This window comes from Equus asinus, chromosome 4, assembly GCF_041296235.1.
Source record: "Equus asinus isolate D_3611 breed Donkey chromosome 4, EquAss-T2T_v2, whole genome shotgun sequence".
In the NCBI taxonomy this organism is placed as follows: Eukaryota; Metazoa; Chordata; class Mammalia; order Perissodactyla; family Equidae; genus Equus; species Equus asinus.
The window spans coordinates 44,219,968-44,238,842 of record NC_091793.1 but is presented as its reverse complement, the minus strand read 5'-3'; the positions used below and the strand labels follow the sequence as shown (position 1 = coordinate 44,238,842).

Here is an 18,875-nt window from a genome sequence, read left to right as displayed (position 1 = left end):
TATGTCTCACAAGCCAAAAATAATTAGTATCTGGCCCTTTACAGGAACAATTTGTCAACTCTAGTCTAAAGCATAGGACTTTTCAGCTCATACTCTTAGCAGGACCTGGGATCTTAGAGAGTAGTGTTTAAGAGTGTGGATTTTAGAATCACACAGAGGATGCACATCCGGGCCCAGCTGCTAACTAGCTGTGTGACCTTGGGCAAGTGGCTTAACCTCTGTGTGCCTTAGTTTCTTCATCTGTAAAACTGAGTTAACAATTAGAACCTGCCCTACAGGGTTGTCAGAATTAAATGAGGTAATGCATGGAATGCACTTAGTGTGGCGTCTGGCATGAATTAAATGCTCTGTAAATCTTAGCTGCTATCGTTAGGAGGATAATTCTGTGCATCTCCAAATCATGGTCCACATGGTCCTGCCCCCAGGCAGATGCCAAGGTAGCTTGAATAAATCCATCTTAAGCCCACTGCTGCTAACTCAGAAGGAGGGGCAGGGTGCTTTCTGATACAGCAGGGCGTTGGCCCAGTGAGTAGGCCGAGACCCTTGTTCCCGGGCCCTCTGGGCTTCAGGACAGCACTGCTGAAGATGGTCAGCAGGGTGCCTCCTGGCCGATGGCTTCATCCCTGTCCAGTCTTTGTATTTTATTGCCCCCATTTGTGATGTTGCCTTCTAGAGTTAGGGAGTATTTTTCCCCTCACACCCTGATTCCAGGTATTGTTTTTAAACTTGGGATTTAGATGAATCTTCTGACCTTGTTCATTCATCCATCCATCAAAGCTTTGTCAAGAGCCTGCCCTGTGCTAGGAACTGTTGCATGTCCCTGTCTAAGTGCAGGACGTAGTGCTCATTGATTTGTGCGCTTGCCTTCCTCTTGGCTACATGACTGCCAGCTCCAGTTAGTTTTGAAAGGAGTAGCACCCCAGTAGGATGCCAAAGCCAAGGACTTTCATTATATTCAGGAACTTGACTGTTCTGGGGGAAAAGGGAAAGACCCACGTTTCAGAGTCTATTGATGTCTCTTCCTTGGGGCAGATGAAGGAAGTCAGGGAACAGATTGGCTCGTTGTCTGCCAACAGGGCCAAAAAAAGTGGGAATAGGCTCTGATGGGTCTTGCAAAGGAGGACCATGAGAAGTAAAACAAGCTCCTGCAGAGCTCGGGCCTGACCCCTAAAGGAGCAGCAGACCCAGGAGAATTAGAAAGAGAGCAGAGGCCGGGGCTGCTCACTGCCCTCCCCATCCACTCCAGGTCCCACCCGTGGCTCTGCCCCTCTCTTAGGAGTTTGCCCTGAACCTCAGGAAGAGCCTTCACTGCGCTTCAGAAAGCCACGCACGTCTTCTGGGTTGAGTGCGTTAATGGTGGGCGGATAGGAGGGCAAAACTGCTGTGTGACCGGAGGTTAGAGGGATTAAATAAGAGAAGAGGAAAGTGGGCAGTATTGGCGAGTGAAAATCAGCACAGAACGGGCCTCCCTGGCCACCGCAGCTGTGCTTCCGTGTTCCTATCCATCTTTACCGACCTGGCGCTGAGTTCATAGAATCTGATCGTGTCACAGTGCTGCTTAGATTCCTATTGCTCTTAGAATAAAGTCTAAATCGGCTGTGGAGTCGTGCCTGCCCCCTCTCTGCCTGCATCGCCAGCCTTGTCTCTCCTCCACGCCCTGCAGCCCTGGCTGCAGCTACTCTGTGCTTTGCAGCTCTTCAAACAGGTTCCTCTTGGCAAGCTCGTCCCCATGGCTAACTCCTAGTCTTTCTTCAGGGGTCTGCTTGAAACATCTCTTCCCTAGAGACCATCTAGGTCCTCCTGTCAGAGCCTCCTAACAATTCAGTGTTTCCTCTGTGGTTCTCATCATGCTTGTAACTATTTTTTGATGTCTGCTTCTCCATTAAACCCCATGAGGACAGGGACCACGTCTTTGTTGGATGCTTGTCACATTATAACTGCTCACTACACTTGTTTACTGACTGAATGATCAGAAGGAGCAGTAATTTGTAAATGCTGGGGGGAGGGGGGAAGCAAGCTTTAACCTTTTAATTTGTTTTGGTCTTGTTTTCCAAATAATTTCTGAACAAAATATTTTTTTATTTTACAGACACTCACACAGTAGTATTTTTACAGGATTCTCTGAGGTGGCATTTTTCGGTGATTGTATGTATTGGACAGATCTTACCTGCTTTGCTCTTCCCCTACAGAATGAAATGTGCCTGGCCACTCAGCAGCTTTCTAAGCAATTGCTGGCATATGAAAAACAGGTAACTCGAGGTGTGTGTGGCCTGTGATGCTGTGCTCGGGGCTCTCTGAAGTGGAGTTCTTTTGAGGAATTCTCTGAGGCCTCTTTGAGAGTCTTTCATTTCTTTCTTTCTCTTTTTCCATAGTCCATTTCCATTTTTCCTTTTGTCTTACCTTTTCCTTTCCACTGATAAATTCTAACTGGTGATTATCCCAAAGTCTTCATGATGTATTCTAATTAGCCTACAGAAGTAATCAGCTGCCTTGAGCGTTCATAGTCTCCGAGGGACTAACAATTCCAGGAAATAAACTCAAAGATACCGTTACGTCCAGACAGAAGGGTGATGAACAACGAAGGAAGAGTCGGAGAGGGGCGGTTGAATGTTTCGCTGGGGCGGGCAAGGCGAGAGCTCTGCTTTTCTGCACTTAGACACTGACATGACGTGCTCCTGGGAGAAGAAAGGAAGTTGACGTGGAGGGCAGTGTGTTGTGGGTGATGCTGTGGTGCTGGATTCCCAAGCATTCACTTAACACCTGGCTCTTTTATTCTTTGGTCTAGAATTTTGCTCTTGGCAAAGGCGATGAAGAAGTGATTTCTACACTCCACTATTTTTCCAAAGTGGTGGATGAGGTAAGATAGCAACATGGCAAAATTTTATTTGATTCTTTTTTGAACGTACTTCTTTATGTTGGCCCTCTTTCCAGTTTTATGTATTTACTTAAATATCTGAGAAGGTATCTCAACTTGTTGATCTTCCAAGGTTCACTTCATAAGAGAGGGTGTATACTATTATGTTTGTTTCTGGTGTGAGGGGAAAGGCTTTGATATATGTGAACAACAGACCAAAAGAAAGATTTCTAAGAATTCAGTTTCATGAGGAGTGTGTATTAGTTTCTCAGGGCTCTTGTAATAAATTACAAGTAGGTGGCTTAAAACATAAATAAAAAAAATAAAATAGAAATGTATTTTCTCACAGTTCTGGAGGCCAGAAGTGTGAAATCAAGTTGTTGGCAGGGCCACGCTCCCTCCAAAGGCTCTAAGGGAGAGTCCTTCCTTGCCTCCTCTGGCTCCTGGTGGCTCCAGGCATTCCTTGGCTTGTGGCTGCATCACTCCAGTCTCCACCTCTGACTTCATGTGCCCTCCTCTCCCTGCTCCATCCCACCCCCGTGTTTTCCTTTTTTGTCTGTGTCTTCTCTTCTTAGAAGGACACTTGTCATTGGATTTAGGGCTCACCTGGATAATCCAGGATGATCTCATTTCGAGATCCCTCATTACGCCTGCAAAGACCTTTTTTGCAAATATTTGCATGTTCTAGGTGGACATTTCTTTTTTGAGGGGGAAGGATTCACACCTCTACAGTGGGTTTAATGCAATTCTTTTTGTAGCTGTATTGTATAATACATTTGGAATATTTATGAAAAACAAGTATTGTTATAGGAAAAGTGCATAAATCCTAATTGTAAAAAACGTAAAAGCTCAAATGCTGCTGGTGCTGGGCAGAACTGTCTGCAAAATTAGGTAGGTATAAACTGTTTCGTCTTTCAAGGAGTTTGCAATACTTATAATAGAAAATCATGGTAAAGAATAAACAAAAAAGAGAATATGCAAATATCATTTAAGTGTTCAATCATTGAAGCAGATGCTGTTTTTAGTTTATAAAATGAAAAACTAACATTAATATAAAATTGTACTGGTTGCATTTTCATTCATTCAACAAATCAGCCCAACAAGTCTTCATTTGTTCAACAAACATTTATTGACCACCTACTATTTAGTAGATGCTGTTCTAGACACTGGGGATATAACAGAGAACAAGTCATCCCGTTCTTTTTGAGCTTTCTCTATCCCTCTACTGTGACTCTCTTCAAAATGTATGTTAAAATGGATAGATATCCATTCCAGAAGCAGAGGAGAATGAATGGAAAATGTACTTAGAGAGGAACAAAAAGTTTTGGTTTTTTTTTTGGTGAAGTGAGAAGAATGTTTCTATATAACAGTGAATAGATAACCCAGGGGACAGCAGTAGACAGCACCCACTGAAGTTGTGTGTTTCCTTGACTAGAAGAGAGTTGCTAAGGAAATGTGGTTAATTGTCCAAACCCCAGAACCAAGACTTCCAGTTTAAGATGTTTACGCACAACCATATTTTCATGGGCAGAGGAATGATGATTCTTTGAGTGGGGAGTGAATCATTCCCAAAGGATGGCAGCCTGGAAGTGTGCTCTTACAGGGAGGTTCACAGCCTCCCAGAGGCTCTGGGTGTAAGGAGTTTCAGCCATCCTCTGATGCAGATCCCTAAGCAGGTGAAAGCACTTAGCTCAGGGGACAGCTTTTGAGGTGGTTCTCTCTATCTGGGCCTCAACCATGTTGAAAATTTTTCAAGACAAGTAGTTTGATTCAGAAATTAAGGAAAAATCCAACTAAAAGTAGAGATTTGCGTGGCTTATATTTAATAGAATGCCTTGGAACCAGATCTTTCATGTCATAGGCATACAGAGATTTCTGTCCCTGGTGATTTCCCCAAAAGCAAGGTTTCTAGATGACTTCCTTGGAGTGTGCCTGAGACAGGAATCGTCATTACAGATCACATTTACTGAGTGTCTGTCAGGCCCTCTGCTCTCAGTGTTTTCTGTCTGTGTTACTATTTTATCCTCACAATAGCCATGCAAGGAAGATGGTGTTATCCCATTTTCTCTGTGATGATAGTGATGCGCCAAGAAGTGGTCCATGCTCTTTCCACTCTCCTCAGCAAAGGCACTGTCTTTAGAAGTGGTTGTCCCCTACCTCTCAAGCCCCAAGGCAAAAAGTCGATGAGACAAATCCTTTGGTCCTTAAGAAAAATGAGGAGGAAAATAGGTAGCTAGGAAATTTGCCATTCGTGAAGTGCGTAGCCATTGGAAAGCCACTTAATCTCCTTGAGTTTTGGTTTCTTCATCTGTAAATGGCAGTAGCAGGAAAGCCACTTAATTGGGCTGTTATAAAGAGTAAATTAAACAATGTATATCAGAGCACTGAGCACAGAGCCAGGCACATAGTAGGGATACTTGTTGGCTTTCATTCAGTTAACTGTTAGTAAAAAACAGTAAATTTCTTGTTGAAGTTATTCAGGAAAAATAGCTAACACATTCTGTCCTGATGGTATTTATTGGCATGGCTATCTTCATGTATTCCCAGCAGAATAAAGCAGCCGTGCTTTGGCTTGACTGAAAGACAGGGGGAACATTACAACAACAACAAATAAACACCTAGGGACCGAGATCAGATTGGTGGGTACCAGAGGGGAAACAAGGAGGGAGGAGGACAAAAGGGGTGACTGGGCACATGTGCACGATAATAATGATGTAAACCTGAAATTTATATAGTTATAAACCAGTGTGACTGCAATTAAAAAAACAAGAGAGAGCCGGCCTGATGGTGTAGTGGTTAAGTTCGTGTGCTCCGCTTTGGCAGCCTGGGGTTTGCAGGTTTGGATCCTGGGTGCAGACATATACACTGCTCATCAAGCCATGCTCTGGCAGCATCCCTCATACAAAATAGAGAAAGATCACCACAGATGTCAGCTCAGGGCCAATCTTCCTCACCAAAAGAAAGAAAGAAAGAAAAAGAAAGAAAGATGGGGGAACATTAACTGCTTGGCTGATAGCTCCCTTGCCTGGTGAATGGTTGACCTTAGGGAGGTGTTTAAGCTTATCAAAGCAACCTCCGTAGACAAGGCAGATCTGTTGGGAGGAGATCTGTGTGCAGAAGAGGGGTTCATGTATATGACTGCCATCACTGCTGAAAGAAACTGTGCCAAATGTTTACTTGAGAACATGATTGGTGGCTGATTTCCCCTGATTCATCCAGCAGGAATCCCGGAGCGTCCTCAATAACATCTGGAAGCCTGGGGCTCTGTGGAAGAATCCCTTCCGCTGTGTTCCTTGTTGGTGTCTAGACTACCAGACATTTGAAGTTTTGGCAGCTTTGTGATCGTGAAAGATAAACTCTGTATCCAGGACAGTGTAGTGGGAAGAGCATGGATTTTAGATCCCAATAGCCCGGGATGAAAATCCCAGCCGTGCCCCTAATTTACTCTCTGGATTTGGAGTTATTTGCCCAAATGGGGATAATGATAATTCACAGAGTGGGTCAGAACTAATGGAATAAAGTGTATAAAGCTGACACATAAAAAGTACTCAGAAGTGGTGGTGCTGATGGGGGTAATGTTTGTTTCTCTTAGACCGTTTACAATGCCAGGCTTTAGAAAGGTCTTGACAAGGTAGAAGGGGAGAAAGAATCCAGAGCTGTTGGAATTATCTGGTGAGGAAGATCACATTTGAATACAGTCTTCCTGTCCTTAGAAAGATCCTTTTCTGCAGAGCAGAGGCCTGAAATCTGACTGAGTTCTTTCAGTAGGGAGCCTTCTTTCTCCAGAGCCATTGCCAGGCCCACGGCGGGCTGCGGTTTAGGGTTAGTAGGTTCCCAGCGGCCTGTCTTTCAGGTTGACTTCAGCCCCCTCAGAGAGTGCGAGAGCTCCCGGCGGCGGGTGGAGTGACTGTGCCGAGCTCTCGCGGTTACCTGTGTTCACTGCAAGCACATCAAAGCCTGCTGCTCCAGGTGGGTGTGGCTCGGATTGAGAGCACAGAACCAGAGTTTGCACAGTAAACAAACAATAGCTATGGGCTTGGAGACTCCTTTAGCAAACTTCACTGACGGCCTCGTCAGTAGGCACCTTGCATTTAGTTTTTAATACCTCTTGGCCTCTATCATTTACTGTCTTACGAAGGGCGTTTGTTTGCTAAGGAAGTCTGCCTAAGCTCCTTAACCACGGAAGTGTTCAGTGTGATCCCTTGGTGAAATAAGACAGTGTCGGGAATATAATCTTCTTCAGTAAAATTTCTCTTTCTTTCAGCTTAATGTTCTCCATACAGAGCTGGCTAAACAGTTGGCAGACACAATGGTCTTACCTATTATACAATTTCGAGAAAAGGATCTTACAGGTAAAGTAACTGAGTTCAGTGTCAATTACCTTCAAGATATTAATTCTTTTAATAATAATTCTTACTGCATTAATTTCTTTAAACGTGTGGATCATTAAGAAATATCCCCTTTTTTTGAGCAATTCGATTTAGCTAGCTGTTATTGAATTCCCATTGTGTCCTTGGCTCACCTAAAGCTCACAGGCTAATAAGGAACAGACTTGGAAGCAGACAATTATATTATCATGTGATGAGGGCAGCAGACTGAGATGTACAAGGAATAGAAACAGCACACAGAAAGGCATGATTACTCTTTTGAGGATAGGGTGCCAGGGAAGGCTTCCTGGAGAAGGTGCTCTTGAGCTGGGTTTTGAAAGATGAATAAGAGTTTACCAAGTGGACAAAGATGTCAAGGCTTATATTACAGATTGGGAGCATACGTAAAGGCATGCTGTTCTTGGGAGCCACGAATGCTTTGGGATGCAGAGAGGGTGGGTCGAGGAGAAAGGGATGGGGGGGACCATGCTTTATCCCTGCTGGACTCTGCAGGGGCAGCTGTGAACAAGCCACACAGCCGGGGTCCCTCTTCTCCTGGAGCACACATTTACTGAGGCGGGTGTCTGTGACTAGTTCAGAGAACCTAGTTGGCCTTTTGGACTAATTTTGGTTCTTTAACTAAAATAAAACTTTAGAATAATTTTATATCTCCTAGAAATGGAGGTAATCAAAAAATGACTATACGAAAGAACAAATAATCTTGAAAAAATTTAGTTGATGTTTCAAAAAAGAACCCAAATTTTCTAGTCCTTTTGTTATTTCATTGAAAATATTCATTGCTTAGAGATTAAAGAATTGTACTTTTAAAACACTGATATAAAAAATTGCTGACGAAAGAAGTCTAAACTTGAGTACTGAAAGCTCGGTCTGTTCAATATAATACTTCTTCAAAAATATAACACCTTAAAATTAAAAAGTTTTTCAGGCAGAAAAGATGCAGTAAATCAAAGGCTAAATCTTAAAGACGATGTTTTCCCCTCACTCTGAGATTCCCTGTGGTCATGTCACCTGAGGCTGTAGGGAGGGGGCTGTGGCAGAGCTGGCCACAAAGTACCAAGCGCAGTCTGACAGCACTAAAATGTGATAAAGAAAGAATAACAAATATATGTTAGTTAGCTTGTATAAAGACCTTGATTGAGGAGGATTTTCAGTGTTTTTTATTGTTGCTCATCTCTAATTGCATGTAAATCCCACACCCAAATGTAGTCGTGTGCTGATTACCCTGTACTAACTAAAAGCCTCATGGAGCGCATTTTTAAAAAAGATTGTCTCTGAATAAAATCATCAGAAATGTGTGGGGATATCATTTTAAAACAGATTCCAAGTCTTTCAGGAGAAAAAAGGAGCACACCCTAAGACCCGCGTTGTCAGAGGTGTGTCTTCCAGGCGGGGGCAGCCTGGGGTGCAGCGTGCCCGGCGGCGTGAGTGATGGCGGTCTGCTTAATCCGGGAGGCCTCCACTGCGGGTTAGGAGTATTTGCCCAGGGGAGATTTTTCTTAAGAGAATAAAACTGTGTAGTAGTAGTAAAAAGAGAAGCCTCTTAGTACCTATGAAAACAATTAATCAAAAGTATCTTTTTCTGATGACACCAAGACATAAATTTGAAGTGTTTGGCCCAGCTCATACTTGAATCAACGTCAGAGCCAAATTAGAATCTGGTATCCCCTCTGCTTAGTGGCATTTTATCTTACATTTTCTGCCTTTTTCATTTACCCGTCAATACAAGTACATAATCTGAATGAAGACAACACAAAAGATATTAAGGAAGCTATGTAAAATTTATATAGAAAAAGCCCTAAAACTCTGCTCCAATAGGAAGTAAAGGGTGAGAGAGAAAGAAAGAAAAATGCAAGAGAACAAAGGCAGAAAGCAGCCTGATATCGAAAAGAGTAAGAATAACGTGAAGAGAAATTTAAAAGCTAGAGGCAATTTTGAGGCAAATTAAAAAGGTAGAAGATGCGAAAGTGCTTTGCTTTGTTTGACAATCAAAAATGGATTGTTTGAGAATTGTCGAAAGTATCACTTTCTTTGAGATATCTGTTTTTGAATTTTTAACCTTGGACTGTCATCGCTCTCATTGACCTTTTTCGGTTTTTGGTCTCGGACTTTGTGAAGCTGCCTTTGTGCATGATGAGTGGAGCACCCACGTGGGGGGATAGTTATGGTGTTGACTTGTTGCGGGTTTGATATACAAGATGGCTTCCGATTTTTTCATTAGAACAAGCACCCCAGGGGCCGGCCTGTGGCACAGTGGTTAAGTTGGCACGTTCCGCTTCTTGGTGGCCCAGGGTTCGCCGGTTCGGATCCCAGGTGCAGACATGGCACCACTTGGCAAAAGCCATTCTGTGGTAGGCGTCCCACATACAAAGTAGAGGAAGATGGGCATGGATGTTAGCTCAGGGCCAGTCTTCCTCAGCAAAAAGAGGAGGATTGGCAGTAGTTAGCTCAGGGCTAATTTTCCTCAAAAAAAAAACCAAGCGCCTCACATTCCTTTGTCAGTGGTGACTTTGCCAGATGTTAGAATGGCAACAACAGGAAATTTCTAGGTTCTGGGTATAGTCAGGGCATTCTGATTCTGATGTGTTAAAACTTTTTTGGAGAGCTAAAGAATCAGACCTTACGTCTACACTGCCATCTGCATGAATAGTACTTGGCTACCACGCACTCCAGCCCACATCCCCAAGCGTTCTCTGGAGAGGAATGGCTCTGTGGGCAGTTAGGGTCACTGAGTATGGGGTGCAGTTGAGGCCACAAACTCAGAGCAGGATTCCCAGCCACCAGGCTGGGACCCCACGAGAGCAGAGGACCTGAGGGGCCGCTGGCAGAACCTTCCCCTTCTGTGCATAGACTTTTATTTTCTTGGGAAAGCACAGAGCGCTGGGTTGGCATATTTTGGTTTTTTTTTGCTCTAAAATGTTTCTTTTCTCTTGTTCAGAAGTAAGCACTTTAAAGGATCTTTTTGGACTTGCCAGCAATGGTAAGCATCTTCTCCATTCTTGGTGTGTGGATTTATTGATGTGTGTGGGTGGAGATGCTGAATGAATGTTCTTGCCTTTCAGCCTGTCTGTGAATGTTCCTGGCTTTCAACCTGTCTGGGTGCTAAAATCTCTCTTTATTTTTAGAGCATGACCACTCAATGGCAAAATATAGCAAACTTCCTAAAAAAAAGGAGAATGAAAAGGTAAGAATACCTATCTTATATGTTGTTTTTCATCTCATTTACTTAAGCTCCCTTTGTATCTTCCTGTTGTGAATTCATGACATTGAGGGTGTCTTGATGAATTTTTTCTTTTTTTTTTTTCCTATACATGGATTTTTAAATTATTTATTTTAAATCTCGTAAGTAGACTTCTGCTTCTCTATTCTAGCTTTTCAAAGTGGTTTATTAAATGCCAGCTTGGAACCATTGTAAAATTATAATCACACAGTGATTTCAGCTTGAGCTTGGTACTGCATATCTGACTCATACACACTTGGTCACTTGAACTGCCTGCCCTGGGTGTTGCCTCTGATTCTTTAACTCTTGCTTTTTTGCTACCATAGATAATATTGACAGTTTTCATGCATGTAACTTTTTACTTCTCTTCCCTGGTTTCCTTGGGCTAAATTATTTCCTTGGAATAGTCTTGTGAGTGAACTAAACTGTCGGTGGCTTTCAGTGCACGTGCCCTGTTTTGCTGAAGGACTGTAGCGCTTTGTCGTGCTACCAGCAGAAAGTGTTGGCTTCACCCCAGTGCAGCCTCACAAGCAGAGATGCTGTTACTTTGGATTTTTTAAAACCTGAGATGGAACCTTATCTGTGTTTTATTACATTTGTCACAAAAATGGTTCTAATGAGTAAACAAACGTGCTCTGAAGTTGCATGCTCTTACAGAATTGCCATGTCCATTAGACAACATGAAGTTTTCCTTTCACCTCTTCATCAGGTGAAGACTGAAGTTGTCAAAGAGGTGGCAGCTGCACGGCGGAAACAGCACCTTTCTTCCCTTCAGTACTACTGTGCCCTCAACGCGCTGCAGTACCGAAAGCGTGTGGCCATGATGGAGCCCATGATAGGCTTTGCCCACGGACAGGTAGGGTAGTCCCTTCCCCAGAGGGTGAGCCCTAACGCTAGCTCTGGAGAACAGCATGGCATTCTGCTGAGGTAATTTAGGAGGAACTGAAACATCATCAGAGAAAGAAACACAGATGCACCACCTCCTTGGAAACTTTCTGGATTCAGCACTTGGACAGCTTCCAGGTGGGCTGGATCATCGTGAGCTGGACTTGTTAGGCTGTATGTGCGGGAAATGATGGCCTTAGTCCCAAGCCTCCTGTGGCAAGGAGCCGCCATGGCCCTCTGTCTCTGATCCAAATGAAAGCCAGGCCTGTCCCAGTTTCTGAGAAGCGGCCGACTGCCCAGGTTGGTAGAGCTAGGCTTCCGGCCGAGGACTCCGCACAGCCCTCCGCTGCTCTCTGTGGTGAAGGTCACCCTCAGCTGCGTGGTTCTCACATGGTGCATTGCCGAGGGGATTGCCAGCTCTGTGGCATCTGGGGCGCGGGAGGATGTTCCACTGCTTGATGAAGTCTCTGCAGAGTGTGTGTTTGCCTTCTTGCCCCGTTTAGTGGTCTCCGGAACATTCATCTGCAGGGAGGCTCCAGTTTCAGGAAGGGGCCTTGACTGCATGGCAGCAGCCTGGTAGGGACAGGATGAGTGTGCACGTGAGGCGAATGTCACCACCCCTCACCCTCATCCCTGCCCTGTGTTAGCCCCGCTTCTGTGGACTCCAGAACCTCACTCTGACATGTGAGAAACGCAGCCAGGACCCTTCTCTCAGTGGCAGTCTAGGAACAGGAAGTGATGGAAGGAAGCAAAATGTTGAGAAGAAAAAAGGTGACTTTTTTAAAACCACAAACGTGAGCGTCTATTATTTTTATAATACATTTTAAAAATACTTAAATTTCAAAAAACACAACATCAGTTTGATTCAGGGAAAAGGAGAACAAGAGAGGCCCTTTAAACATCCATGCTCAACTGTCTGTCTTCTTAATATGGCTGTTCTGTTGTTGAATGGTGAGGACGCTAAGGTCAGCTTCTGCCGTCAGAGGTCATGTTTAAGTAGAGCAGTGTAATCTTTCTGTGTCATCTGAGTAAAGCTGGGTTAAACCAAAAACTAGCACTCTCCAGCTGTGGGCTCCAGTCCGCAGCAGATCCTTGGGAGCCATCCAGCTTCCGCGCACTTGTGCCCACAGGTGTGTACTCGCTTGCTCTCTGTTGCCCTCCTCTCTCCTTCCGTGAAGTAACACACCCCTGACCTGGCGGATATCCTAGCTTTGTTAGAGAATACCTCCTGTCTGTCTGTGCTGCCTGGATGGACAGTCCTTGCCTTTGGAGCAGTAATCTGCTCATTAGAAGCCCAGGGTCAGGGAGGGTTGCAGACTTAGAGTCTCAGAAAGATGAGCAGCTGTAGGCCTGCTCGGTCAGTGCTTAGGGAGCCCTGTTGGTTAGAGGAGGTCCTCACAAGGCCTAAAGGACGGGCTTGATCCTGGCTGGTTTCACTCCTTCGTGGTCAGGGACTACCCCACTTCTCCCAGCACGGACTTTGTAAGTGAATGCTGGCCGCGGGAGAAGAGGAGACCGTGGGCGCAGTAGCATAGATGCAGCCCCAGGCCTGGGAAAGCAGAGCAGAGCACACCGTCGTTGTTAGGCAGCAGCAGCATTTTTGAGGACCGAGGATGGCGTGTTTCATTTTTCATGTGAAAAGTATTCAGATTTCAAGACACAAGACCAAATAGTCCCTCACCCTGCAGACTTTGCAAATCCTGATGAAAACTGTGGTCCCTTCTCTTAGACCATGTGGTGTCTGACCCGTGAGTCTTTTGGATGATTCCAAAGCATTTGCTCTCCTCTGCCTCATCCGCCCCTTTAAATCAATGTTCGTTGGGCATCCGCCTTTGTTGGCTGATGGTCATATGGCCCTGGTACTGCCTCCTCTTCGCAGAGGCACATGAACTTTGGTCTTTGGATGATGTTCCACTGAGTCAGGCGTCTCAGCACCACCCACCGTGGTGGAGGTGGTTTGACTCCATTTCTGCCTTACCTAGCCCTCGTTAAACAGGTTTTCAATGAAATCCTGATTCAGTCCTTGTGCTGCAAACAGACTGAGGTTTTGTAATGTGTTTACAGGTTTATGAGAACACAGAAGCGAACTCTAGTGTAGTATTTACAGGGTAAGTTCTATGAAATGTGGCTGTAGAAGGCAGTATCTTATCCCTTCATTCCATTCATTCATTCGTCAGGTCTTTTAGAGACTGCATGAGCCCCTGCCCAAGAAGCTTACAGAATAGTAGAAGGGCTAAGACATATACTTCGAGTATAAATTCCAAGGAGTCCAGGGAGGAGAAGGAGAGGAAAAGCCAGCATGATGTTGTGCCCTAAGACATACAGAGTCCTCATTTAACAGACTTTGATATTTAACGTTTCAGGGATTCAAAATGGCATTGACAGTGTTGAGCTCTCTGTGATTCCAAGATCATGGGGCCAGAATATCTCCCTGCTTGTGTTACCTTGCATTAGGATAATCATGATCATCGTCTGTTTGGTGTTGTGAAAACTAAGGACATTGGTGTACGTACTTCCCAGGGTATCTGGGGAACAGAAGTAAGGATGTCAGCACCGTGTTGATAACATACTAGCCTCCTCGGGGTGAGAGGTGGACTTCTGCACCCGCCGCCCAAGGCAAGGGCTGCATCCAGATCAGAGCCGAGCTGGGGTAATGCGTGAGAGATTACTCGTGACCCAGCGGAATGTTTTCTCTCTTTTGTTCATGACCTAAGCTTGCAACTGATACCTCTCTACACTCAGGCATGTAAAATGGAGCAGTTCCTACCCAAGACTCAGGGTTTTTAAATCCTGGTTTTTATATAGAAGAAATGGAACCTTGAGCTTGCCAGGGTGGGGTGGTTGCAGATGTCAGTAATGCACAGAAATGGTCTTCTTCCTCTCCTTCCCATGCCCCGCCCTTCAGGGTTTGTCAGGGGACCCAGACTTTCTGGGAAGTGAATACATGGGAGTCCTGGAAGTAAGGAATTCCTTCTGTCGGTCCCCACAAAGCCAGCCACTGCAGTTTTCATTTTCGAACTGTATAGCCCTCAGATCTCCTAGGGCCACTCTCCCCTGGGCAGAGAGTGGCCATCAGAGAACCCTGGGGAACAGGAAGGGACCTCACCTGTGTCGAGCACCTTTGCAGTGCCAGGGCCCTGCTGTGTCCTTCACATACACAATCCCCTTTAAGTTGATAGCAGGGTTGGAAGAGCTTTGTAGGGGTCTTTAGCCCATTTCCCTCTGTGATATCTCAGCCACGTCACCATCTGTCCAGGCTGCGTTCAGAGCCACAGAAGGCTCGGTGAATGGAGTCAGTCAGATGGTGGCCTTCAGTGTAGGCTTCACTTTGGAGAATGTCCTGCGGGCTGCGTCAAGTGCTTGTCAGTTTCTTTCTTTTTTTTTATTGAGTTAATGATAGGTTACAATCTTGTGAAATTTCAGTTGTACATTAATGCTTGTCAGTCATGTTGTAGGTGCACCACTTCACCCTTTGTGCCCACCCCCCACCCCACCTTTCCCCTGGTATCCACTAAACTGTTCTTAGTCCATAATTTTAAATTCCTCATATGAGTGGAGTCATACACAGATTATCCTTCTCTTGCTGGCTTATTTCACTTAACATAATTCCGTCAAGGTCCATCCATGTTATTGCAAATGGAATGATTTTGTTCTGTTTTGCAGCTGAGTAGTATTCCATTATATATATGTACCACATCTTCTTTATCCATTCATCTGTTGCTGGGCACTTAGGTTGCTTCCCTGTCTTGGCTATTGTAAACAGTGCTGCAATAAACATTGGGGTGCATAGGACTTTTGGGATTGCTGACTTCAGGCTCTTTGGATAAATACCCAGTAGTGGGATGGCTGGATCGTATGGTATTTCTATTTTTAATTTTTTGAGGAATCTCCATACTGTTTTCCATAGTGGCTGCACCAGTTTGCATTCCCACCAGCAGTGTATGAGGGTTCCTTTTTCTCCGCAACCTCTCCAACATTTGTTACTATTAGTTTTAGATATTTTTGTCATTCTAACGGGTGTAAGGTGATATCTTAGTGTAGTTTTGATTTGCATTTCCCTGATGATCAGCGATGATGAGCATCTTTTCATGTGCCTATTGGCCATCAGTATATCTTCTTTGGAGAAATGTCTGTTCATGTCTCCAGCCCATTTTTTGATTGGGTTGTTTGATGTTTGGTGGTTGAGTTGCGAGAGTTCTTTATATATTATGGATATTAAGCCTTTGTCAGATATATGACTTGCAAATATTTTATCCCAGTTAGTGGGTTGTTTTTTTGTTTCAATCCTGTTTTCATTTGCCTTGAAGAAGCTCTTTAATCTGATGAAGTCCCATTTGTTTATTCTTTCTATTGTTTCCCCTTCTCTGAGAAGGCATGGTGTCCGAAAAGATCCTTTTAATACTGATGTCAAAGAGTGTACTGCCTACGTTTTCTTCCAGAAGCCTTATGGTTTCAGGTCTCACCTTTAGGTCTTTGATCCATTTTGAGCTTGTCAGTGTCTTACTGATGCTGTGCGTGTCATGTGTCACACACCCATCTAGCCTCTGGAGATGCAAACATGAATAAGGCCTAATCCTTGCTCTTAAGAAACTTACTATATAGAATTCACACAGAAAAAAAGCTGATGATGATAATGTCAAAAATAGTGAGTGGCCGGCCCGGTGGCGCAGCGGTTAAGTGCGCATGTTCCACTTTGGTGGCCCAGGGTTCGCTGGTTCGGATCCCGGGTGCAGACATGGCACCGCTTGGCAAGCCATGCTGTGGCAGGCATCCCACATATAAACTAGAGGAAGGTGGGCACGGATGTTAGCTCAGGGCCAGTCTTCCTCAGCAAAAAGAGGAGGATTGGCGGCAGATGTTAGCTCAGGGCTGATCTTCCTCAAAAAAAAAAATAGTGATCACTAGTCATTATTGATGCACCTGGTATGTACCAAGCAGTTAACTTACGTTATTCCTGCTATTGACGGCCTTTCAGCTCGATAGCTGGGTCTTGCCATCCACCTGCCACAGATGCACTTGGGGCTTTGGGAGTAGCTCTCAGCCTTGGGGTGTGGAGGGGGCTCAGTAGGGATGTGGTGAGTGCTGCAAGCAAGGAGGGGCCAGCCAGCCAGTGTTGGCCGCCCCCATGCTGTCAGTCTCACATTTAATGCATTCATCGATCTCCTTTCCTAGATGATTTTCAGAATATCACAATTATATCTTTCAGATTAACTTTTTTAAGAGGGGAGCAGAGATGTTTAACCAAAGTATGGACAGCTTTTTATCCTCCGTTGCAGACATGGTTCAAAGGTAATGCTGCCCTCCACTTTGGATCTTGGGTGCCTTTTGCCCTTCCTGCTGAATCAGCCTCTCCGGGCGGTGGGGAGGGTTCTGACTGCCCAGGGTCCCCCAGAGCCCCTGTTCACTCCATAAACTCTCAGAAGCAGCACCCTCCTCTTAGCTGCCAATGAATGTGTCAGTATTTGTGAATACTGTGGTTGAAAAATAATGATTTCTGCAGTTCCCAACTTGTATGGAGCTCAGAGTCCTCCCCACTATGGGAAAAGATTATGTATAAATCAAAGGTGAAAATGTCCACAGGGCTACTTTCCCATTATGTCCAAGTTCGTGTTCTTTGGGTCTCCTTTTGTCTAGTCAGGTTTCACATGTTAGAAGCCTATGAGTCCGGTTTAGACTTGCTGTGGATTTAGAAGAGGCTTCAGAAGAGCTTTATCTTTGAAAGCTAATGGGTTGGCAGCCAGCAATGCTGCAACTTTTCAGGAAATGCTCACCATCACATTTAGAATAGATAAATGAGGCATAAAGCCTTCTTTGAATTAATTTAACAAACTGCAGTTCAGCCTGGCAAGTGCTTTTTTAAAAAAAATACAAGATCATCTCTTCAGATTGTCCTGCCCACCGTGTAATTGATGCTTTGGCTGCTCTGACTCCCTGTGCCGCCTGCCGTCCGCCTCCATGGTGGTGAGCCCGGAAGAGGTTCCCAGGCCCCCCAGTGCCAGGCGTTTTTCATTAAACCACAGACCTGCAGTTCCTTGAGTGCTGGTTAGGATTTTTGAAGTAGAGAAATATGTCTCTCTGTATGTGTGCATGTATATATAAGTAAATATACAAAACGGAAATATGAGTATATTATCTTGTGTGGAAAAATGAAGAGAAAGTTGCTTATTTTCTTTAGAATGTGCATTTCACAATACCTTAAGAAGGCAAACCAATGGAATTTATTTAGGCAGAAGTCTACCTAAAATGCTGAAAATAAAGAATGAATCCCATGGAAAACCAGTGCTGAGCGTTCATACAAAGTTGGGGGGGGCTGTACTTTATGAAAGCATACACTCCCTCCTGAGCATCACTGAGCCATTTCCTTCTGGCCACCGGCCGCAGTGAGGGATGCGGGCTGGATTTGGAACTACGCTAGAAAGCCGTCTGTGGGGTCCGAGTTCAGTTTCCTGCTTTTGATTTGATCCTTAGCCCTGGGAATGTTAGGAGAGAGTGAAAGAAGGGAGCCTGTTCAGTTTCTCTCATAGCCCTCTGTCCCTAATCTCTCACTGTCTCTTTCTTATCCTGCTTTAACTCAGAATTCCATGCTTTTCCATGGTTCTGGGAGAACCATCTGTGCTTCAAATTTTTTTTATGTATTAGATTTTTTTATTAATGGAGGTGGGTCATTTATGCTTGTTTTTGAGATGCTATGGTGTATTCTTTCTGCAGATCCTAGAGCCTATTTCCTCTTTCCTTGTCGCATTTCTGTGAGTGGTTACTAGGCCAACCAAAGTGGGGCACCAGCCATTCTAACAGTTCCGGGCGTTAAGGTCCTGGCTGCACAGCCTTCTCTCGAGGGCTGGGTCCAGGTGTGTGAGGTCGCTCTGCTGCTTGACAAGGCGTATTTCATTACGGGGACAACAGACAGCAGGCGGGGCTCCCAGAGGAGCCTGGGGGCACTTAACCTCCTGGTTCAAACACTAAAGCATTCAGTGTAAGAATTCTAATTGTCCTGTCACTGCAGGTTTATATTGGTGATAGATAAGGACTGCCGCTCTTCTCCATCCACGAGGTGCTTTTGCTGCCACACTGCCACGCGTCAGCAGCCAGCCAGTGCAGAGAGGCCAAGGAACAGTGTCCACTGGTGGCTCCAGAGCCCTGCACTCCCTGCCCTAGGAGGGGCGTGCCCCGTGCTCTACTGTAGCAAGATGTGAGCGGATTCAGAGGCAGCCTAAACCCAGGCAAGGCCGTTGCCACCACCCCCAGAGCCAGGGACTGGCTCTTTTTCCAGTTCCTAACCCTACAGTGATACACTTCTGCCTTTTTTCTTGGCTCCTGCTGCTGCTCCCATATATGTATATGGGGGGATATATATACACACACATATATATATTCTTTTTTTATATACATATATATTCCTTTTTTTAATTACATGAAACATGCTTTTTTTTTTTTAATCTTCAAAGAGAACCATTTGAAAGCAGTCACTTTTCTACCCTGTTCCTTGAGTTCTCGGGAGCCTTGGACTAGCTCGGAGTTTTTGAAGCTGAGT

General features: G+C 44.8%; 1 protein-coding gene across 3 annotated transcripts in view; it reads left to right on the top strand.

Annotated features, from left to right (window-relative positions):
• The window catches only part of APPL2 (adaptor protein, phosphotyrosine interacting with PH domain and leucine zipper 2), a 54,008-nt gene that overhangs the window by 15,350 nt on the left and 19,783 nt on the right, over positions 1 to 18,875 (top strand). For 2 of the 3 annotated variants that reach the window (XM_014865816.3, XM_070507192.1), the window contains exons 3-9: positions 2,190 to 2,249; positions 2,786 to 2,857; positions 7,119 to 7,206; positions 10,178 to 10,219; positions 10,365 to 10,423; positions 11,169 to 11,315; positions 16,551 to 16,633. In XM_014865816.3, coding sequence (XP_014721302.1) covers positions 2,190 to 2,249; positions 2,786 to 2,857; positions 7,119 to 7,206; positions 10,178 to 10,219; positions 10,365 to 10,423; positions 11,169 to 11,315; positions 16,551 to 16,633 — 551 coding nt within the window. Of the gene's footprint in view, positions 1 to 2,189; positions 2,260 to 2,785; positions 2,858 to 7,118; positions 7,207 to 10,177; positions 10,220 to 10,364; positions 10,424 to 11,168; positions 11,316 to 16,550; positions 16,634 to 18,875 lie in introns of all 3 variants that reach the window. The other variant, XM_070507193.1, reaches the window with a different exon arrangement.